Here is a 21,731-nt window from a genome sequence, read left to right as displayed (position 1 = left end):
AACTCTAGGGGCTTCCTCACCCCTCCGTGCCAGTGTCTGTCTCTCTCCGCATTTCTCATTCTATGCATTTCTCAGGGGTTGGCTTTGGGGCTCTCTCTGCATCTCTGTCTCTGAGTTCTTCACTCTGCCTGTCTCTGTGCCGCCAGTTTTTCACCCATTTCCACGGGTGTCTCTGCATATCTGCCTCTCTTGATGTCTGGCTATTGGTCTGTGTCTCCAGGTGTCCCTGTGCTTCTCTGTGACTCGGTTTCTGTGTCTTTAGCTCTGTGTCTGTTTTTATCTTTCTAGTTCTTGTGTGTGTGTGTGGTGTGTGGGGGGGTGTCTCTTTGTATCTGCAGTTCTCCCTCTGTGGGTCCTTATTTCTGTCTCTTCCAGGGCGAGGTCATCTCTGTCCCTCTGTGTGTATCTGTCTGTTTCCCCTTTCTGTGCACTTCTTCCCATGAATCTCCACCTGTTTTCCTCTGCCTTTGGGTCTCTGCCTGGCTGTCTCTCCCGGGGTCGCTGACAGCCTGTCCGTGTCTCTGTGTGTCTGCCTTTGGGCCCTGGTCTCGGCACCTCTGTGCAGCTCCACGTGGAGACCCAGCTCTGCTCCTGATGTGCGCTGTGGCTTTGGGGGAGCCTGGCCCTCAGTTCTCCCACCTCTCTCACACCTAAGCGCCCCTGGTAATAGACACACAGCCACTCCCAGCTCAGAGAGAAGCTTTATTCCTCGGGGCCATCCTCAGGGCCAGGGCCAGGGCTGTGCACAGGCCGGCTCAGCCCTCAAACTTTTTCTTGCGGCCTTCCATTCCACTGAGCGCATCGATGTTCTTGCGCCAGTCTCCTACCTCCCGGTTTTCCTGGAGGAATGGGTCAGAGGTTAGGGTGTCTTCCTGGTCTACAGGCTCTCAGATATCCTCCACTTGCCCTCCCGCCTGCTGGGCCACTCTATTCTGGATGCCCATCACACAGTCTGGTTCTGGAACACTTCTTGTCCTCTCAGAAGATCCCTTCCAATTTGCCCCACTTCCTGTCTCCCTGCTGCACTTCTTGTCTCCCTCTTGGACTTCCTGTGTCCTTCCTGCACTTCCTGTCTCCCCTCTGCATTTCCTGTGTCCCTCCTGCACTTCCTGTCTTCCTCCTGCACTTCCCGTTTCCCTCTTGGACTTCCTGTCTCCCTCCTGCACTCCTTTTCTCTCACAAACATCCTGCAGACATCATGCACTTCCTGACTCCTTGCCATTTCCATTCTCCCTAATGCACTTCCTGTCTTCCGCTTCTACATTCTGTCTTCCTCTTGCGTTTCCTGTGCCCCTCCTGTACTTCCTGTGGAAGACCCTTACCAGATACTTCTCCCCACAACTCCAACTGCCACCTGCCCTCAGGCTAGTCCCTAGAATTGCTCACACACACACACCTTCTCCCCTAAGCACCCCCTTTCCTGGACCTGTAACCACACTCACCTTCTCCGTGTCCTCCTTCTTCACCTGCTTGAGGTGGGCCCGCAGGTCTAAGGACTCCTTAGCCCTGGTGCCCAGCAGTGCCTGCATCATGGCATCCGCAGAGATCCGCACTCTACGCAGAGTGGGCCGCTTAAACTTGCCCCGAAGGTCAAAGATCTTCTGGGTCAGATCTGCGATCTGGTAGCAGCCATAAACAGAGGTGGAGACCCCTCCTTCCACTTCCTCCTTGCCTCACTCTTGCACCCTGCACTTCCCTCCTATCCCGATCCAGGTTCTACCTAGCTTAGGCTCCTACCACCTTCGAGACAAAATCCAAGCTCCCCATCCTGAAATTGGAACCTGATCTGCCCCAGCCTCATCTCTGAAAACTACTGACACATCCCAGTCCAGCTACATGCATCTCACAGTTCCCTGGCCCACACCTGAACTCACTTACCAACACTTGAGGCTCCAGCCACACATTTTCACAAACATATTTTCCGCTTTCCCACCTCTTGGGTTTTGCATGTGCTGTTCCCTCTGCCTAGAACAGCATTCCCTGACCATATTGTACACATCCTTCTGCCCCCTCCCTGCCAGGCTCACAAAGTTGTCCTGGGTCTCCTGGTTTCTGCAACCATAAGCAGCTGCAAGGGTCCAGGCTGAGACCAGAGCCCCAGGCATCACCTCCTATCCTGAAGCGACCCAGATGGCCCAGTGTCTCCCACCTCTGTGATGTTCTTAGTGACTTTCACCTCCACGTCATATCTCTCCTCATCCACCTTGTCCACGCGGGCGTGGAGCTGTCGGCACAAGTCCTGGTGGAGGAATGCAGTGTGCGTGGTGGGGGGAAGGCTGGGGTTCTGGACTCCCGGGGTCTGAGGGAGGAGGAGCTGGGGACCTGGACAGCTGGTCCTGGAGGATTAGATTGAAGCCAGACCCTGGGGGACTGCGAACAAAGCAGAACTCCAGAGCCAGGTGTTCTGAGAATCTGGACTGGAGTGGGTTGGAGGAACCGACCTCTGGGTTTTGAGATTGTAGGCAGCTGCAGGCCACATTTCTGAACTCCTGAGGGTAAGAATTGGGAGATTGGACCCGAAGGTCCTGAGCAGAAAGGGGACATAGTAACTGTACCCCTGAGTCCTAAGGGATGCAAGACCGAACAGTAGGAACCTCGGATGCCGGGCTAGGCAGGAGTCCCTGATTGGAGCCGGTACCTGCAGATCCGCGAAGCCCAGCCCGGCCAGCTCCAGAGGCTGGCACCGCGTGCTCAGAACACGCCCCTTCTCTCCTCGCCGCTCCTCTGCTTCCCGCTCCAGCTCCTGTTTCGCAATCTGCAGCATCAGGGTCTGGGGAGGGCACGACGGGTATGGCAGCACAGGTATGGGGATGAGGACAGAGCGGGATAGCCACCCCCGCCGGGCCCCACCCTCTAATCCCAGGCCTGCTTCCAGAGACCTGAACCCCCCAAGGTTGATGTCCATCATTCCAAGGCCCCGCCCCTCCCTTTCAGGGCCTCCCGCCCACCTGCTCTTCCGAAGCCCCACCCAACTTCCAAGCCCCGCCCCCTGAAGACACCTAGGCGCTCTCCCCAGGCGCATCGCACCTTCAGCTGCAGTTTTCTCGAGGCGGAGATCTTAGACTTTTTCTGCCGGGGTGAGACAGAGCAAGGAAGGATGAGCGAGGAGGATCCGAAGGAGGACGCCGGGAGGAGCTTCAGAACCCGCCCCCTCAAGCCAGGTCCAGATTTAGTCCCGCCTCCAACTCCAGCCTTCAGTCTACGGGAAGCCACGCCCCTCATTCCCATCCACCAATGTGCTGTCTCTGGCTACGCACCTCCCCCCACCATCTCTAAGCAATCTCAGTTCCCACGGGCAGCGGGACTCCGCCCATAGGCAAGCTCTCACCAAACAGAGCCCAGCCCTATGATAAACTCCGCCCCTGAAGCGCCGCATCCGCTTGGGCTCCGCCCACGACCAAAGTCCGGTAAAGGCCCTGGCTCCGCCTCTCCTCCCCCAGCCGCGGGTAACCTAAGAATCCGAATCCAGATCCTGCGAAATCCCGCCCAGCTCCGCCCACCGCGCTGGCCCCGCCCTCACCTTGGCGTGCGGCTCCGTGGCGTAGGCGCGGTAGTTGGCTGAGGAGCGGCGTCGTACAGGGGGTGGCGCGGGAGGCGGGTTCTCCGCCTGGGATTTGGGGAACGGAGCTGAGTCATCACAGGGATCCCCCTCCCCAGCCCCTCTCCATGCAGTCTTCCAGGGCTGCAGCCTCTTGCCCCAGAGCCCTCCCGGCAGCGCCCTCCCCGGCCAGGCGGGTCCAGCCCACGCCGACTCTCACCGCATCGCCGCTCCTGGAGGGAGAGAAACCAGGAAAAGGGGATTAATGGTAGGCCTGGGTCCTGTCCACGCCGTGTCCTAAGGGACCCCAGAGGCCCCTCTGACCGACAGGTCCGGCCCGCCAGCTGCCGCTTCTCGGCTCCTATGGGTCGGATTCCCAGACTCTTACCTCATTCCGATGCCCAGGAGTCCTGTCCCTACCTCCCTTCTCAGGCCTGGAGTCCAACCTCGCAGCTCTCACCCCTCACAGGAACCCGAGGGATCACCCCCCTATCCGCCACTGCCTCGGTTCTCAGGAGTCCCGGTTACCAATTACTCACCGGTCCGCCATGCTGAGTCTCAAGCCAGGGGTTGTGGAAGGCAGAGCAGGGGACAAGGGGCTCTTGGAGGGTCAGTGAGGGGGCGTCCGGAGTGACCTTGAAGGCCCCTGGGGCTTCTGTCTCGTCCGGTCTGCACAAGCCTCACTGAGGACACTGAGATAAAGGGCGAGGACAGAGACTAAATATATTGCTGCCCCCTCCCCTCCCTGCCCAGGATTCGAGATAACGGGGCGCGTGAGGGCTGGGGCGGGCCATGCTCCAGCTGGATCACCCCTCCATCTTGGCGGCCTGGGAATCCAGCCCCTCCCTCCTCCCACCTAGGAGTCCAGACCCCCAACCTCTCCATCCTCAGACCCCGATGGGTGTCCAGGCCCCCAAAACCCTCCTCCTTCTGACACAGGAGTCCAGGCCCCCAGCCCCTCTTCCCTCTGACACAAGAGTTCGGACCCCAACGTCCTCCTTCCTCAGACCCAGGAGTCTAGGCCCCGCCCCCTCACTAAATTGTAATTCTCCTTGAGGGCTAGAACTTTTTTTTACCATGTTATTTTTTTATACCATGTTATGGGCAGTTTCAGTGCCCCAAACCTGTTAGCCAATCCATAAGTTTTGCTGATTTATTTGAGAATCCAGGTGTGGGGTGCCCAGGCTCTCAGCAGGCAGCACGGAGAAATTCACCCCTAGCCCTCTTGGGAACCCAGAAATCTGGTCTCGAGTCTCTTCTCTTGAACACTCCTGCCCCTCCCCTCTCCCAGCCCTTGGAGACAGACTGAGGGCAGGAAAGACACACGGACACACGGAGAAGAGGATCTGGCTCTCTTTACTTGGACCACCCTAGTGTTGACCAGCCTGTGAGAGGAGACACCCCCAGCCCCTAGTTAGGAATGGGATGCCTGGGGATGAGGGGACCACGCAGAGGGCCTGAGCCCCAGGGCCGGATCTCCAGGCTGGTTTTAGAGTCTTGGGAGTGGAATGTAGAACTCAAGAGAACAATCTAGAATTCTAGGAATAAAATATAAAATCCCAGGAATGGAATCTGAAATTCTAGCGACACCTCTGGCGCTGAGAATGCTGGGAGTATAATTGAGTATTCTAGAGGCGCGTTCTGATTCTAGGACCCGACTTTAGAAGTTAGGGATTGGGGAGTTGGTCTCCGGAGATACAGTCAGACTCTCTGGTTTGGGGGTCTGACTCCCTGTGGGTGGAACCAAAGCCTCCAACAGTGAAGCCTGAGACTCTGAGGGCCGTTTGAGGGGTTCAGAGGGTGGGATCCCGCCTTCAAGGGGCTGGGTCAGGTCCTGGGGGGGAGGGTTGGTTGCCTCAAGGGGCGGGGCCAGGACTTCAGGGGGCGGAGTCCCAGATCCCACAGCTGGGTCCTTGCGGCTGGGAGCAGAGTCTCCGGCCTTGTAGAAGCGCGCGAAGGTCTGCGAGCGCCTGGCCCCCGGCTGTGGGGCGAATCCAGCCGCCTGTGCTAGCTCCCCGACCCGGGTGGAGAAGCCCTGCAGCTGCTCCTGCCGCAGGTCCACTAGGAACCTGGAACCAGGGAGCAGCGTGTTAGGGGACCTGGCTTTCCGCCCCCAGCCTGGAAGTTCCCCGCCCTGCTCTCCGCTGGCTCACTGGGCTAATTCTACAATGAGGCGTCCTCCGGGGGCCACGCAGGCACCGAGCTCAGGGCTGAGAAGATGGACCATCCTGCAGAGAGAAAAAGGGGAGGGCTGAGGCTCAGACTTTTAGGTCCTGAGGGAAGAGGCGGGCTGGGGACCTAGACACTGATTAAGGAGGGTCTGGAGACTTGGATTCCTGGGTCTGAGGGAGGAGGGGTTGGGGGAGGAAAATCTGGGAACCTCCCAGGCCCTCTTACCCACAAGCCACGTAGAGAAGCTGGAACCGTCCCTTGTAGCAGCTCTTGTGGTGGAGGGTCTGGGCAGAACCGAGGGACAGGAAGTGGACAGTGAAGGATTCCGGGACAGGGGCTGCTGGGGAAGGGAAGACTGGCAGGGTTAGGCAAACAGACAAAACTTGGAGATGACTCGCCTTGTCCGTCTTCAAGCCCTTTCTCATCCTTCCTCTTAGGCAGATTCCTGGAAAATTCTGGGAGGATTGGCCTGGCACACAGAGACCCATTTTACAGACCAGGCAACTGAGATTCAAGAGAAGAAAAGAGAGTGGTTGGCCCATGGCCACACAAGACATCCATTCACCCGGGAGGGCCAAGTTAGGGGATGGGTGGAAGGAGGCGCGACCAGATTTGGGGGGGAGGGCTCTCCAGCGTTAAGCTGGGACCCAGCTTAACCTTGTTAAAATGTTCTCAGCCTCTTGGACTTCTGCAGGTAGGATGAGAATTCTACTGCTGGAATTCAGAATGCTAAGGATGTTGTCAGGATTTAGCAAAGGGAGAGAAGCTCAAAGAGAAGAGAGAAAAATAGACCGGATGTCGGGAAGGGGAGGTCACTTGTCCAGGCATTAGATACCATACCAGTCCATGCTTGGACTTGAAACACCAGGAGCCTGAAGCCCGGGATGGGGGTCCGGGTCCCATTCTCTCCCAGACATGATCACCCGAGCCCCAATTCCCATCTCAAGGAAGAAGGCTGGGTCCGTCGCTTACCAGGCTCCGGGCTTCCATCCGCGTCGCCTTGCACCTGCGCGGGGTCTCCCTGGGTGGCTCTTGGGCGCCCCCAGGCGGCCATCTCTCGGAACAGCTCCGTCACGTTGTGCTGCGTGATCTCGCCCGCGGTCTTTGGGGGACAAAGGGCGTGGCCGGATGCGGGGCTAGGACCGCGGGGCCGGAATGGCAGGGGAGAGGCTTAGAGTACGCCATCCCCACACTCCCCCACACCCAGAGCTAGCATCTGGCGGGCAAGCTTACACCTCCATACTGGCCCTAGGAAGTAGAGAGGGGGCGCATAGGGGGCGGGGCCTCGCGAACTCGCCTCCAGCCCCAGCACCTCCAGCCTCAAACCTTGATAGGCTGACCGTTGCTGGTCTTCAGGAGGGTCTCGTCGTCCGCTTCGATGCCGAAGGCCACGAAGGGCCCCGTGACGATGTCCCCCCAGTACCCGCGCGCTGCTACACGCTCCCCGCGCTGGGAAATCAGGGAGAGAGGAGACGGGTGAGGTCGATGTTGGGGACTCCGACTCCTGGGCCCCCGAAAAGAAGAAGCAGCCAGGGCAGGGAGTGGACTCGCACGTGGCTCAGGAGGCGACCGGACGCCAGGGTCCGGTTGGGCACGTGATAAGCGCTGGAGTCTCTGAGTTCAAAGGCGACCCCTGTGTCCCTCCAGCGCCGGAACTCACTGGTGTGGATGGCTCGGGCCTGGAGTGGGGGGATGCAAGAAAAGAGGCCTCAGTGAATCTGGTATATGGATCCCAGGATCTCCTCCCAAAGACCCAGCACTGAGGGCCTCTGGCACCCTTTTCCTTCAGACCCAGGATTTGGGGCCCCCAACCGCTGCTTCCTCAAGCCCCAGCCCCTCCTCCTACACACCCAGGACTGGAGACCCCAGGCCCCTCCTCCCAGCCCTCACCCCGCGATCGTGCAGCTTCATGTGCAGGTCCCAGTCGCTGACACCGCGCCGGGCGTCGTACCGGGAGCCCAGGTAGTGGCGCAGCCTCGAGTCCCACAGGCGGCTCATGGGGAAAGCCTCGGGCCCCTTCTCCCCTCCGGCCCAGAAACGAAACACGGCCTCCAGGGCGTCGCGCTCGCGGAACTGCACGACCAGGCCCGCGTGGAGAGAGAACGAGGGAGAGGCGGCTGCAGGGACCGCAGCTTCTCTTACCTGATCCTCCCTTTCCTCCCAGGGCGTGGGAACGATTCTCTTTTTTCTCAGATGAAGAAACTGAGGCTCCGCGAGTAGCAGCCACCCCCAGGGCCATATCCCACTGTGGGAGCCGGGGAGCCCTCAGCTCTATCCATCAACGCAAACCCTTTTGGACTGCTTATCCCCATTCTTCCCACCGCCACCCGGATCCACGCCGGTGACGGCCGCAGGCCGGGCGGCGGCACCTTGAGGGCGCCCAGGCTGAGCCAGGGCAGCTGCTCCGCCAGGCGATCGGGCTCCGGGACGAGGCGAGCCAGGCGGCCGGCCTGGGTGCGCACGAAGGCGGCCACAGAGGGGCGCAGCAGTGCGTTCCCCCACACCTCCAGGAAGGTCTCGCTCCTCTCTGCGGGGAGCGGGGAGAAAATTAGAGGAGGGGGCAGAGGAGTGAGCCCAGAAACGAGACCCGTGCGGATGACGCATACCCACTTTATAGTGATCTTCTTATTCCATAGTCGTGTAATCAGCACAACGGACCCAGGCAAACTCCCTACCCACCCGAATAGCTAGAACACGAAGAATAACTTACACCCCACCTAGGTCTCCTCGCCTATTCCTTCCCACCCCCTGCAGGTAACCCCAATCCTGAATTTCATGTTTGTTTCCCTTGCCTTAAAAATGGAAAAGTTTTATATAGATATAGATGGAGATGAAGATTTATGTGTGTTAAAGTGTTGAATATTTTCATTTTAGTTAAGAATCTTATAAAAGGGACTTCCCTGGTGGCGCAGTGGATAAGACTCCGGCGCTCCCAATGCAGGCGGCCCGGGTTCGATCCCTGGTCAGAGAACTAGATCCTACATGCATGCTGCAACTAAGAGTTCGCCTGCCGCAACTAAGGTCACACAGCAAACAGAGTCAGAATTTGAATACAGCCTGCCTGAGTCTACACTCTGCTCTAGGCACTAAACTGAAGTTTTTGTTACTGGGAAATAATCATTTCCCACCCAAATCCTCCTTCTCCCCCTCCTCCTTATAATCTCACTTCCAAGGCCGCTTCCTCCACGCAGATTCCCTGGGGTGCACACCTCTAACTAAGGGAGACTCAGGACTCAGGCTCAGCTCAGCCAAACCCTCCCACATCTGGGGGACTCACTACCTCTCAGGAAGCCCTTTGATCTCTTTTGGGCTTCTCCCTCGCTAAGAGGTTTTGAATACTTACACTGTGTCATGCACAGTTCTGAGAGTTTTATGCGGTTTTTCTCCTGGAATTCCCTAAATGATTCTAGGAAGTATTATCTTTTATCCCCATTTCAAAGGTGGGAAAAACTGAGGCTCTAAGGCTACCAAACAAGTGAGCAAGTGATGAAATAGGGAACAATGTCCAAAATGTTTAACTGCACCCTTGAAATGCCAGAATTCCTGCAGGGAGGGGGAAGGAGCTGGGGGCCAGATTGCCGGGTATTTGCTGACCTTGCAACCCCATCTTCTCAGGATCCTCCAGGGCTAGGCTGAAAATCAGCATGTGTCGGGCTACAGCTTCCATATTATTCTCCAGCACATAAAACTGGAAGGATGGACAGGGAAAAATGATTGTGAGACCTGTGTTCCTGGCCCCTAGGAGACCCTGGAGTGGGAAACCTCAGCCCCCTTCTTCCACAGGACCCAGGAGACCTGTACACCAGCCCCACTCCTTTAAACACAGGAGTGTGGGCACTCAGAACCCCCCTCCCCATCACTACTCAGGAGACTTGATCCTTAGGCTCTTCCTCTCACTTCAACCAAGGAGTCCCCAACACCAGCCCCTTCCCTCCTCAGGACCTAGGAGTCTGGGTCCCCAGCTCCCTCCTCCCTCAAGGACTCAGGAATCTGCGCTCTTATCTTCATCCTCCTCCTTCCAGGACCCCATAATCCCAGCTTACACGGAACCTCCTTCGAGGCCAGAGAGCCGCCCGGGTCAGGGTCCGTAGCAGGTGTCGCCCATCCACGGAGCCCAACAGCAGCACATTTAGCTCGGGGGTCCCGTGCTCTGTATCGGCCTGTGAGTCTGGGTCCACAGGAGGACCTGACAAGACGACAGCAGGCTGGGGTTTGTGGCCTGGAGAACGCCCCCTGCAGCCACCCCCAGCACGATGAACTACAACTCCCAGCAGGACTTGCACCCCTGGCCTTGTTTTTTTGTTTTTTTGGGTTTTTTTGCGGTACGCGGGCCTCTCACTGTTGTGGCCTCTCCCGTTGCGGAGCACAGGCTCCGGACGCGCAGGCTCAGCGGCCATGGCTCACGGGGCCAGCCGCTCCGCGGCATGTGGTATCCTCCCGGACCGGGGCACGAACCCGTGTGCCCTGAATCGGCAGGCGGACTCTCAACCACTGCGCCACGAGGAAAGCCCAGGCCTTGGTTTTAAAAGGAGCTGTGCCTCTAAGCATTCTGGGACTCGTAGTTCGCAGAGGTATCTAGGCTGTCCACTGGAGGGCGCCCCCCCGCCCTTGGAGCCTCAGAGAACGTTAGCGCCAGAACGTTAGTGTCTGCCAGGCTGTGAAAGCAGCCGCTGTGTCGGATGATTTGTGGTCCTGTGTGGGCGACTCACTCTCAGCCTGCAGGTCAACCGCCGGGGACAGGCCCCACCAGGACACAGAGCCGAAGCCAGTGCCCGAGCCCGCTGGTGTGGTCATCTCCCTGCGGGACAAACAACCCGGGAATCCCCAAATATCGTGTCTGCATTGCCCACCCATTCCCTTCTCACCTCCGCTGACTTCTCGCCCCTTTCACACCCCCCTCACCTTTATCCTTCTAAATAACCCGAGACGTCCCCTCCCTCCCCTCTCGGTGAGGCGCTGGGATCCGAAGGCCCCTACACAACTGCTGCCCATAGTCCCCGCCCTTTTCAATCAGTCGGCCAATAGGAGTGTGCGGGCTGGCACCACCGCCATCAACTGACCAATGAGAGCGAGGGAGACCTGCCCGTTGCAAACTTTTAGCCAATGGGAGCGCTAAGGGTTTGTGGGAGCGGTGGGCGAGAGGACGCGGTTGTCATGACGACGGCGCTGAAGGGGAAGGGGCGGGGCCGGAAGAGGCTGGGGGCGGGGCTGGGGGCGATCCAAATTTCTGGAAGCTGGAGGCCTGGGCCGATTCAGATTTAGACAGAACGGAACAGAATCTTGATCAACCCAAATTAAACTGAGGTGGCTTAGACCATAAACTATAGACCTCTGTGGCCCCATTTCCCCTCACACCCTGGCTCTATCACACAGGGCTTCTCTCCAGGTGAGAAAAACACAGCGAAGTACTGAGGCTAGCTAGCACTGGCTTCGGTTGCTACATTTTCAGGAATTTTGTGACCTGGTTTTACACACAATCATTATTAAAAATTAAACTTTTTACTAAAAATTAAATTCCAATAAAATACATTAAAATAAAAGTAATCATACTCAAAACTCATCACTTCCTACTTTATTTTACAATTATTGATGGTCTTAAGGTTATTTACAGCTGTTGTACCTGTAAGAAGGAAATGCTATTTTCATGCAATAGTTTAAAAAATGAAGTTGGCAAACTAGGACCATGGGCTGTCTATTTTTGTAAATAAAGTTTTATTAGAACAAGGGCCAGGATTAGGATAAGGCAGAGTGGTCCAAGGGAAGGGTCAGATCCTGTCTTTAAATTAAAAAAAAAAATATTGCATTAAAATACTTTCTATCTTGATTACTGGGTGTGTTGGTTTTGGTGACTTTGTTTTTGTTTTGGCTTTGCCTTAAATTTTGGGACCCTTGTTCTACTCTGGGAAATACTATAGGATGGTGTGGTAGTAGGCATCTCTTCTCAACTCTATATTCAGACTTCACATTGGTGGCTTGAAATCAGCCACAGTGACAGTATTTACACCCCCTACGGAAGGGGGCAAGCTACACAACAGGGCTTCAGGAACCACACCAAGTCCTCTGTTGTCTCCAGGTCTATATGGCTTGTGTTTTTATTTATTTTTGTTTATTTATTATTTATTTATTTATTTACTTGGCTGAGCCAGGTCTTAGTTGTGGCACGCAGGATCGTTTGTTTTTTTTTTTTTTTAGTTGCAGCACATGGTATCTTTTAGTTGTGGCATGTGAGATCTAGTTCCCTGACCAGGGATTGAACCTGGGCACCCTGCATTGGGAGCATTGGGAGTGCGGAGTCTTAGCTACTGAACCACCAGGGAAGTCCCTTTATGGTTTGTGTTGCTCCTTCTAACATCCTCCCCTTCTCCCCCTGGAAAACTCCAAATCCTTCCAACCTTAGCCAGGGATCTTCCTGAGTTCTGCTCCTGCTTTTTCAGCAGCTGGCCACTGTAGTCTGCCCTGTGGCTCCCAGTACTTTATATCCGGGGTTGAGGACGCTTGAGAATGTGGCTTTTGGTGCCGGACATGGCTGGGTTTTACACCTTGTCCTGTCACTTGCTGGCTGGGAGAACCTGTCTGTGAGTTCCACAAGGGCAGGGACTCCAGTGAGACACATCTCCAGATCATCCCCAGCACCCAGCCCAGGGCACAGCACCCAAGGAGCCTCGGTTCTCTGTCCCCTCTCCTCACCCTGCTACATGAACTTAGCCAAGTCAGTCACCCTCTCTGCCTCAGTTTCATGTTCTGTAAAATGGGAAAGGTAACATGCAACTAGCAGGAGTGTGGTGGGTTGAAAGAAGGTCCACCTGCCTGCTGAGGACAGTTCTGGTTAGTGGGAAGGAAATGAAGGCTGAGTTTTCAGCAACCCTCCAGGAGTGGGCCAGCCAACCTGGGCCCCTCCTGAGTCAGCCTTCAGCCCACTAGAGCCCCAGATCCTGACTTTCTCCAGTGAGGCTTAACGTCTTTTATCTTCATCACCGCCACTCTCCACAACGTTTCCTCCACGGAGGAGCCAGAGTAATCTGAAATGTGAACCAAGCCATGCCACTTCCCTCTAAAACCCTACTGAGGTTTCTCACTGCAGGTAGACACAATCCCAGCTCCTTAGCTTCACCTCCTAGTTCCTGTGTGATCTGGCTCTTGGCTGTGTCTCTTACGTCATGTCCCCACCTCCAGCCCCATACATCCACCCTGATGCTCCTCTCCAGCCACACTGGCCTCCTGGCTCTTTGGAGAATACATCAAGCCTGTTCTTGCCCCCAGGGCCTTTGCAAGGAACTTGGGGTTCCTTCTGTATGGAATTCTCTTCCCCCCATCTTTGTGTGTGTGTGTTAAAATACACACCATACGAAGCTTACAATTAATGATGTTTAGTACATTCACAGTATTGTGCAACCATCACCACTATCTAGTTCCAGAAATTGCTCATCATGCCGTAAGGAGACCCCATACTCAGTATCAGTCACTCCTCATTTATCCCTCTCCCTAGTCCCTGAAAACCACTAGTCTGCTTTTTTTTTTCTCTGTGGATTTGCCTATTCTAGATACTTCATATAGTTGGAATCATACAATATGTGGCCTTTTATGTCTGGTCAAAATCGTGTTTTCAAGGTTCATCTATGCTATAGCATGAATCAGTTACTTAATTCCTTTTTGTGACTGGATCATATTCCATTCTATTTCCCCTTCATCTTTGGAAGCCTCATGCCTTCTTGTCATTCATATCACAGCCTTCTTCAGAGAAGCTGTCCCTGACAACCCTTTTTAAATGATCTGAGCCCTTACTGGTTTCCTTCCCAGTTTGGTCGCCACTTGTAATGGTTTTATACTTCTCATTTGTCTGCTTACTTGTGGAGACATAGACCCAGGGATCCCAATGTCATCATCTAACTCAGAACAGATTCAACCCCAGGATTTAGAGAAGGACTTCCTGGATGTATGATCCCGAGGAGGTCATGTTAATTCCCTGAAGCACAGTTTCCTCATTTGTCAACTGGGAATAATAATCGTGTCTATTTAATGAGGTTGCTGTGAGGATTATTATCAAAAGTAGTAGCAGTAATAGTAATAATATATACATAGTACTGTCTTTATAAAGATGCCCCCCACTCACTCACACATGAGAAATTATTGCATTCCTTTGGAGGAACTTTTTAAATTTCATGACCTCACAACCTAGGTAACTGATCAGATTTCCCTTTTCCCATTGGCTACCAGGAAGCTCAGGGGTAAGTTCTGCCCCTTTCCTTAGCACATGGCAGTACTTGTTGGCTCATTTTCTACTTTACCTGATGCTCAGAGAGCTCTCTTGCCAAATGTCATGGACCTTTGTCCGTCACCTGAAATCCTGTCTGGGATGAGATGGGGGAGAAGACAATAAAATGATCCACTTTCCTAGACACAGACTGAGAGAAAGAATTTGTTGCAAAAAGAATGAGGTGTAGCTGGAACTACTGTGTCTCCCTGAGGAAATCTTGCCCTTTCTCTCATTCTCTAGGGATTTTATTCCTAGACGCTGCATATCTACTTTGTTTCCTTGATGACAATAAGTTGCTTGGAAGTAAAGTCTGGATTTGCATCTATTTGGGGGTCCCCAGCATCCAACAGAAGCTGGCACACAGAGGGCCTCAGGGAATATAGAAAGGATGGATGATGCAAGGAAGAAAGGAAGGGAGGGAGGGAAATATGGGTATGAAAATCTATGTAAATCATGGGTGAGGGAGCAGATAAATTCATGAATAACTAAGTGAATTCTCAGTGACTCCTCACAGCAAATGTACAGTAGGTGTTAGTATTATCATGATTTTTTTCAGATGAGGAAGCTGAAGCTTGGAGGGGTGAGTGAATGAATAAGTGATGGAGTGAATGGGAGAGTGAGTGGGTGAAAGGATGGATGGATGAGTGGGTGGGTGAGTTTCCGTGTGTGTTTCCAGGATAGGCAGCCCTATCCCTGCCCTTGTGTGGTCCCACCCCTGGAGGGTCCCTCCTGGGTTCCCAGTCTTCACCCCTACCCACCTCCATCAAGGAGCACCGGTCCAGGCCAGCAAAGTTGCTGAGTATTTATTTGGTCCCAGGAGCGGTGCAGGAATCAGACCGGGGACAGGAGTGGGTGATACTGTGCAGGAAAAGGGATACTGGGAGCCAAGGGGATAGTAGGCTGGGATCACTGATTGTCAAAGCAGAGGGCGAGACCCTGGGATGGCGGGAGACCAGACTGCTCCCCTCCTCCCCCAGGGGTCCCTGGGGCTTTTGGGCATGTGCCACATTGGGGGAGTTGGCAGGTTATCATGATTGGCATAATGGGGATGGGGAGAAGGCAGGAATGGGTAGAGTGGGGGGGGGTGTTAGCGTTCAGAGAAGGCTTAAAGGTGGGCATGGACGTGGCTTTGGACAGGAGTCTGGGGTCAGGGTCTTGAGGGTGGGGATCAGGGTGCTGGCGGTGGCCTCACTCGGTCAGGGGGCCGCAGCGAGTGCCACTGGGCGATGGGCCGCCGGGGGTTGGCCAGCATGTCTGCCCAGTGCCGCAGCCCAGCGCCCCCGGCCGCTGCCCCTACGGCCACCCTCCCGATGGCCTCGTTCTTGCCCAGCTTGTCATAGTCCAGCACAGTCAGCTCCACCTGAACCTTCTGAGGTGGGCAGGGGAGGAAGAAGAGACAGAGAGTGGGGTAAGGAGGTAATGTGAGGGACTCAGATTTCATTGCTAAGGAGACCCTCTCCCTCACAATCCTCATTCTGAGGGGTCTTCCTAGGCCCCTGGGCTAAGGCTTCATCTGGAGCTTGGACCGGGGGAGGGGGCGGAGATAAACTCTCAGGACCCCGTTGCTCAGGGGTTGTTAGGAGGCCCCTTAGGGTCAGCCTCCTAAGGGGGGCAAATCTTCAAGACTTTGAAATGGGTGGAGGGGCCGGGCCTTAGGGCTGTGGGGAAGTCTCTTTTTCTCAGTAACCAGAGCTCCTGAGGGCAACGGGCACCCTGGTCTTGCTTGGGGGTGGGGCTTCCTGGTCCTCATGGGAGAAACTGAGATTGAGAACACAATCAGACCCCCAAGACCTGGCTTCTCAGGGTTGAAAAGGAGTCTCCCTTCCCTTAGCAACGGGGGTTTCTCAGGGCCTGGGACTCCGGGGTAAGGGCTGCTCTGGCAGGGGCTATGGGCAGGTCTGAGCTCACCTGGACCTGGTCACAGGGCACCTCGAAGCTGAAGGCCTCGTTGTAATAGGGGTTCAGAGTATTCTTCTTGATGGTCGTTTTCTTCTTCCGCACCTTTTTGCCACCCTGCAGCAGGTGGACCTTGACATACGGATCTGGGGAGAGGGAGGAGGAATCTTATAACCCCACCACTCTGGTGAGTCCAAAGGGATCAGATTGAGGGGAACGCATGAGACTCTTCTTTGGAACAACACAGAGACAGCCCATGGACCCCTCAGGTCTCCCTTTCTCCGTGCCCAAATAGAATCTAAATCCTCCATGACAGCCGGGATCCCCCTCTCCCCTATGAGACCCTCGGGGCCCAGACACTGCCAGAACCTTAGCCAGAGAACCTCCCCCGCCCATCACCACCATTTGCTTGCTTCCCACACACCTGACAGCCCTGCTACATCCATCTTCTTCAGGTTTTTAGCCTCCAGGACGATGACGGTGAGCTTCCCGGCCGTGGGGACATAGCGGAGGGAGAAGCAGATGTCACCTAGTTTCTCCTGCTAAAAGATGGAGAGGGACTCATCACCGGAACCGGGGCTCCGCATCCAACCCCTCTGCGATTTTTCTTCCTTCCCCCTCGTGTTGAAATGGTATGGTCCAGAGTTAAGACCCGGGTGGTACAATCCGAGGGGGGACTGCCGAGGGGAGGCGTTGATCCACCAGGATAGACCTGGGAGCTACTCTTCTGCAGCAGGTGGAAGTGCTGGAGCCCAGAGGATCGCGGAGGCCTGTGATCTGATTGGCCCGGGGTTGAGGTGGGCGGGCCCAGATGTGGGGGCGTGGCCACGCGTGCTCACCTCCTCCCGAGGAGCCGCCTGCAGCTCCCGCCAGGCCAGCACTGGCCGCCCCAAGTCCACGGAGCTCATGGGGACCCGCACCTCCCCAATGGAGTCGTTGCGGGAGAAGCGGTCGAAGTCGTATACTGCCATGACCAGTACCCTGCCCCCCAGCTCCACGTAGGGGACCTGGGGGAAGGGGGACGCAAAGAAAGCACACGGTGAGAGTAGGAAGTGGGACACAGCACATCCAGGTGGAAGGCGATGAGTGGGGGCAGCGAGGGTCCCAAGGAACAGTTAGGGGGGTGCCTATGGACCCCAAATGGGACAGCCCAAGGACCAACGAAGCAGTCCAGGGGCCAGTAGTGCCCCCCAAAGGGACAACGCAGGGTCCAGTGGAATAGTCCCCAGAGCTGGTAGCTGCCACCAGTAAAAGCTGAAGATACCGGTCCCAAGTGTTTCAGAGACTGGGGACAGGCTGCCGGGCATAAAGCACTGAGGCCACGAGCTCACCTTGAAGGCAAAGTTCTCCCCAAAGTGTGGGTTCAGCGTCTGCCGATGCACCCTGGTCTCGTGCCGCCTCCGTTTGTCTGGTAGCAGGTAAACCCGCACGTAGGGGTCAGAGGAGCCACCTAGGTCCAAGGCTGCCAATCCCTCAGCTTGCACGATGCCCACCAGCAGCTGTACAGTGATAAGGGGACCCTAGTCTTAGCTTCCCTTCCAGAGCTTCCTCCAAGAAGGGGCTAGAACCCCTGGGACCCTCCCCTCCAAAGCATCTCCCCTCCTCCACACCCACCTGGCCACTCTGGAAATCATAATCCAGTGAGTACTGTAGTCGTCCTAGTTCATGCTTCTCTGCCACCTGCTGCCCTGGCCCAGATGGTGTCGGCTCCAGCTCCTCCACTTCTGGCTGCACCTTAGAGAGCCAGGGGCAAGGGCAGGTGAACTCTTCCCCTGATAGTGATATCCACCCAGGCACAGAAGCCAAAGGAGACTCACAGATCCCTCCAGCTATACCTGAACACTTGCAAGCTAAGCAGAGTCGGTGTTTGATTAGTGATGTCTGCCACAGGTGGGACTAGCCATGGCAACACAGTGTGATACGTTCGTCAGTGTTTTATTAGTGATGCCTGCTACCGGTGGGGCATAGACATGATGACACACATGCAGTGTGCTTGTCATGACTAGACTAGAAAAACAAGCACTGACAGTGTCTCATTGCCTACAGGATGGATGCAGATTTTAGTTCACACATGAATGGATGTATTGGGATGACTGTCCAAATTGCCACATTGATCAGTGATCTTGGACAGAAAATATGGAGGAAAAATGGCATATTTAGTGTGTATTTGCCATTCTAAACTAGAACAACAAAGTCAGAAAACTTCTTAACCTAAGCCACCGATTTTCAAAATGCAATGTGAATCAGAATTCCCCTGAGTAGTGTGGCAAAATGCCTTCACTTCAGAGACTCTGATTCAGTAGGTCTGGCACGAGATCCAGAATTTGCATGTCAACAAGTACCTGAACTGATTCTGATGCTGATGGTCTTTGGAGTCACTGGCTTAGGGGAGAGGGATGAAGACTGGATACCAGGGCCCTAAAGGACATCCCTTAAGGGTAATAATTTTAACAGCTGTTTGTTGAAAAGGGAGGTAAGGAAATACTAGTTATGGTCCACAAACTTGAGGCTCAGAGACAAACAGTGAATTTCCCAAGGTCACAGAGCCGGTTGCTCTGGGTTGGAAACCTAGGACTCTGGCTCCCAGGAGAGCCTCATTGCACTCTGCATTCAGAGGCCCAGTGCTCAGATACTTGCACCTGTAGCTTTCCACGCCAACGACGTCTTCCAACTCGCGTTTGCTTCAACCTCTCAAGGCTGCCATACAGCCTCCTCCCTTGTCTCCTTGCCCCAGACCTGTCCTCCACAAGGGTTCCAGGGGATTCATCCTAAAGCCCATGTGACCTTGTGCCTCTCCCACTCAAAACTTCTGTGGCTCCCAATCACCTTCATTACATGGGTACTGCTGAGCTCTCCAGAAACCTCACCCTAGAGCACAGGATATCTGTATGCTATACCCCAGCTATTGTGAAGAATGACTCTTTGTTCTCCAAATATCCCTTAGAATCAGGATTCCAGGCCTCAACACATGCTCCTCCTTTGAGGTAGAACGTCCTTCTCTCTGCTCTCAGTTAATTCTGAGTTCCTCTGGGTCTCAACACAGAAGTCACCTCCTCCAGGAAGCCTTCTCAGACTGCCTAGGCTGTCAGGTGGTTTCTCTGTGCTCCCATGTGCCCTGTACTGCCTCTAATGTGGCACATACCACCCTGTATTTTGAATGTCTATATGAGCATCTGACTTCCCCATCAGGCTGGAGGTTCTTGTGAATGTCTGGTCTATCTCCAGGTCCCCAGGTCCAGGTTAGGGCTAGACACACAAGGGAGATGAGCAAATACAGCGGGTGTAAGAGGGATGGAGCAGGGACTGAGGCTGCTGGGCCATTGAGAGGAGTAAGGGTGAAGGAAGGAGCAGGGCTGAGGGGCTGGGCCAGGCCACACCTTGTCTATGTAACTCCGGCCCAGCTCCTTCACTTCCTGAAGGTGGACCTGGGCTTGAGCCTGGCTCTTCTTGCCCATCCGCCTCTGACAACGCTTCCGGTAGAGACAGAAACAGCAGCTGAAGACGAGGAGGCCTGAGACCAGCACGATGGTGGCCAGAGCCCAGGGGGGCACTGCAGAGGACATGGAAACAGCAAACATTGAGGCCCTGAGAGACAAGAAGGCTGATTCATTCTGTATGACACGTGTCAGCTGAAATCCTGGCCTTGTTTTCCCTCCAGCCATTTCCATTCCATTTTATTCCCATGTTTTCCTTCCAACTGGTCTCACATATAAAACTATTTGAAGACTTAAGGCAGGCTGACACCATCTAGATTTTCTTGCCTATTAGGATTAGTTCCACCTCCTCTTCTACTCCCATTCTAATCTTTTTGCTCGACCGCTGTGTTTTAGAAGGCTTATCCCTTCTCTGGGCCTCAGTCTCCCTCTTTAAAAGAAGGGAGAGGTGGATCTTTCAATTCACCAATCCACAGTTCCATTCCATTCCACACCCCTTGATTTGGTTCCTGATTTTCTCACAAACCTGTTCCTTTTTCATTTCATTTAGATTCCAATCCAGGATGCCGACTATAATCTCACCCGTATTTTCCAGCCCGCCAGCCTGAATACACCCGTTCGAACCCCGCCCCTGGGAATCCTAGCATGGCTTTCCCTCCGCTCCACCCCGGGTTTCGCTCACCAGGGCCGTGGCTGATGCGACTCGAGTCAGGAGGCGTGTCGGTCGCTGGAGGCCCCGGTGTTGGGGGCTCCGGGAACATGGCGGCGGGGTCTTACTGTTCTTTCTGCGGAGGCACCCAAATGCTCTAGTCCCCCCACACCCACCCCGTGCATCCGTCGAGCCATCCGAACAACAAAGAACTCCAACTCCCATCGGCACCCTGGGCCGTATGGTCCCGTATGGGAACCTGCCAACCGCCGCGAGGCATGCTGGGGGTTGTTGTTTCAGCCTTCCTGCGACGGAGGGCGAGGGCTGGGGGTGGATTCCAGGACCAAGTCTCATCCCAAGGGACGCCCCCTCCCTCCAAGGCCTCCAGGAATCCAATCCCGCTGACTTCTGTCCCTTCCTTGCCCTTCCCCGGGGCCTGAACCGGAAGTGGGCGAGGGCGGGCGTGGGAACCGGCGCACCGGGTTGCCCAGAGCAACGGCTGGCTCCAAGAGGGCGGGGTGAAGGTAGCGCTGGTTGCCCCGGCAACGGCCTGTTGCCAGGACAACGGGCGGGGCTGACGCACAGAAGCCGAGTCCCAGAGGCGCAAGCCTGTTCGGTTCCCCGTCCCACCTGGGACCTCAGACCCGGATACCCCTGACAAGCGAAGATGGGGAGGACGCGGCCTTGCCCGTGCGTCTGTCCACGCGCCCAAGGCTGGCTCCTCCCTCCACATCTGGCCCTGGGAGTGAAGACTCAGGCTGCCCTCCCTCTCCCACTCTTGCGGGGAATGTGAGGGGCGGGCGGCTGCCCTGCTGCCTTGGCTGGGCCCCCACATCCTTTTCAGCCTGTTTGTCTCTTCCGCGCACCCTGAGCTCTGTCTTCACACCTGTCCTCGTGACCGCCTCGGCCTCCATTCCTCTCTCGACCCCACATCGAGGTCCGTCTCCCCGTCGGCTTCTCGCCGCTCCTCCGTCTGGGTTGTCTGGCCTCTGCCTGTTGTCCGATCTCAGTCTACCGGGGTCTCGCACCCTCTTCCACTGCCTGCTCCTCCCTTCCCTCTGGCTCTTTGTCTCCACACCTGTCTCTAAATCCCATTCTCCCCATTTCAGGCTCCAGCCCTCCCACTCCATCTGCTGGTCTCTCCCAGTGTCCCCGCCACCACACACACGCGCGCGCGCACATACACACACCATCTCTCTAGGGATGGAAATGAGGATGGGGCTTAGGGAGGGGGTTCCAGTGGCTCCTACCTGCTCGGTGGCTAGACAGGACCCTCCCGAGAGATACCGAGGCGCCGGCCCCGCCCGGACCCCGCCCCCGCACGCGTGTGGCTGGCGCTGTCCTGGGTGCTGATCGCGGAGCGCTGTGGGGCGGGGGCTCAGCCGAACGGAGCCGGCCCGGGGTGTGTATGTGCCCGTGTGCGTGTGTGTGAGCGTGTATATGTGTGTGAGAGAAAGACTGAGAGTGTGTATGTGTGTGCGCGCGTGCGTGTTTGGAAGGTGGAGAACCCCGCCCCGGCCCTCGTCCCGCCCCAGCCTGGAACCACCAGGGCGCCCACGGATATTTATCCTGGTCCCAAGGATTCTCTGCCTTCTAGTCCAGCCACCGGGCATACAGACCCCTTCTCCCCACCCCAGACCCCGGGGCTGTCCATAGAACCAGGCTCCAGGATATCGGGTTCTAGGACCCAGAAGACCCTCTCCGGAGACCCAGCTATTCAGATATCCAGACAGGAGACTAAGCGTGAAATTCTCCAGCAAATCCGATACAGACTTCACTCCACCCTCT

At 55.7% G+C, this 21,731-nt stretch overlaps 3 protein-coding genes across 6 annotated transcripts; all 3 read right to left on the bottom strand.

Moving 5' to 3' along the window:
- Nucleotides 1-682: 682 nt before the first annotated feature.
- On the bottom strand, nucleotides 683-4,235 carry TNNI3 (troponin I3, cardiac type). 2 transcript variants are annotated; one of them, XM_032612926.1, is made up of 8 exons: nucleotides 4,078-4,235; nucleotides 3,759-3,771; nucleotides 3,521-3,607; nucleotides 3,028-3,069; nucleotides 2,639-2,770; nucleotides 2,150-2,239; nucleotides 1,443-1,619; nucleotides 683-839 (listed from the first exon to the last, which is right to left on the bottom strand). In XM_032612926.1, the coding sequence occupies exons 1-8, from the start codon at nucleotides 4,086-4,088 to the stop codon at nucleotides 756-758; spliced, it is 636 nt and encodes a 211-aa protein (XP_032468817.1). In that variant the 5' UTR covers nucleotides 4,089-4,235; the 3' UTR covers nucleotides 683-755. The 2 variants fall into 2 exon arrangements, with proteins under 2 accessions (XP_032468817.1, XP_032468816.1); XM_032612925.1 differs by lacking the exons at nucleotides 3,521-3,607; nucleotides 3,759-3,771; nucleotides 4,078-4,235 and having other exon boundaries at nucleotides 690-839; nucleotides 3,028-3,237.
- Nucleotides 690-10,677, bottom strand: DNAAF3 (dynein axonemal assembly factor 3). Of its 2 annotated transcripts, XM_032612776.1 has the most exons (18): nucleotides 10,420-10,504; nucleotides 9,754-9,896; nucleotides 9,305-9,398; nucleotides 8,080-8,237; nucleotides 7,601-7,783; nucleotides 7,264-7,389; nucleotides 7,037-7,159; nucleotides 6,683-6,812; nucleotides 5,936-6,050; nucleotides 5,692-5,766; nucleotides 4,078-4,230; nucleotides 3,759-3,771; nucleotides 3,521-3,607; nucleotides 3,028-3,069; nucleotides 2,639-2,770; nucleotides 2,150-2,239; nucleotides 1,443-1,619; nucleotides 690-839 (listed from the first exon to the last, which is right to left on the bottom strand). In XM_032612776.1, the coding sequence occupies exons 1-11, from the start codon at nucleotides 10,502-10,504 to the stop codon at nucleotides 4,149-4,151; spliced, it is 1,314 nt and encodes a 437-aa protein (XP_032468667.1). In that variant the 3' UTR covers nucleotides 690-839; nucleotides 1,443-1,619; nucleotides 2,150-2,239; nucleotides 2,639-2,770; nucleotides 3,028-3,069; nucleotides 3,521-3,607; nucleotides 3,759-3,771; nucleotides 4,078-4,148. The 2 variants fall into 2 exon arrangements, with proteins under 2 accessions (XP_032468667.1, XP_032468666.1); XM_032612775.1 differs by lacking the exons at nucleotides 690-839; nucleotides 1,443-1,619; nucleotides 2,150-2,239; ... (1 more) ...; nucleotides 3,028-3,069; nucleotides 3,759-3,771 and adding exons at nucleotides 4,416-5,607; nucleotides 10,613-10,677 and having other exon boundaries at nucleotides 4,067-4,230; nucleotides 10,420-10,508.
- A 3,839-nt stretch (nucleotides 10,678-14,516) lies between these two features.
- Nucleotides 14,517-20,159, bottom strand: SYT5 (synaptotagmin 5). 2 transcript variants are annotated; one of them, XM_032612848.1, is made up of 8 exons: nucleotides 19,977-20,125; nucleotides 19,238-19,410; nucleotides 17,475-17,594; nucleotides 17,192-17,359; nucleotides 16,700-16,867; nucleotides 16,285-16,399; nucleotides 15,873-16,006; nucleotides 14,517-15,333 (listed from the first exon to the last, which is right to left on the bottom strand). In XM_032612848.1, the coding sequence occupies exons 1-8, from the start codon at nucleotides 20,053-20,055 to the stop codon at nucleotides 15,133-15,135; spliced, it is 1,158 nt and encodes a 385-aa protein (XP_032468739.1). In that variant the 5' UTR covers nucleotides 20,056-20,125; the 3' UTR covers nucleotides 14,517-15,132. The 2 variants fall into 2 exon arrangements, with proteins under 2 accessions (XP_032468739.1, XP_032468738.1); XM_032612847.1 differs by having other exon boundaries at nucleotides 14,752-15,333; nucleotides 16,285-16,402; nucleotides 19,977-20,159.
- Nucleotides 20,160-21,731: the final 1,572 nt, after the last annotated feature.

Source organism: Phocoena sinus, chromosome 19 (genome assembly GCF_008692025.1).
Source record: "Phocoena sinus isolate mPhoSin1 chromosome 19, mPhoSin1.pri, whole genome shotgun sequence".
NCBI lineage: Eukaryota > Metazoa > Chordata > Mammalia > Artiodactyla > Phocoenidae > Phocoena > Phocoena sinus.
This window is presented reverse-complemented; position numbering and strand designations above follow the sequence as displayed.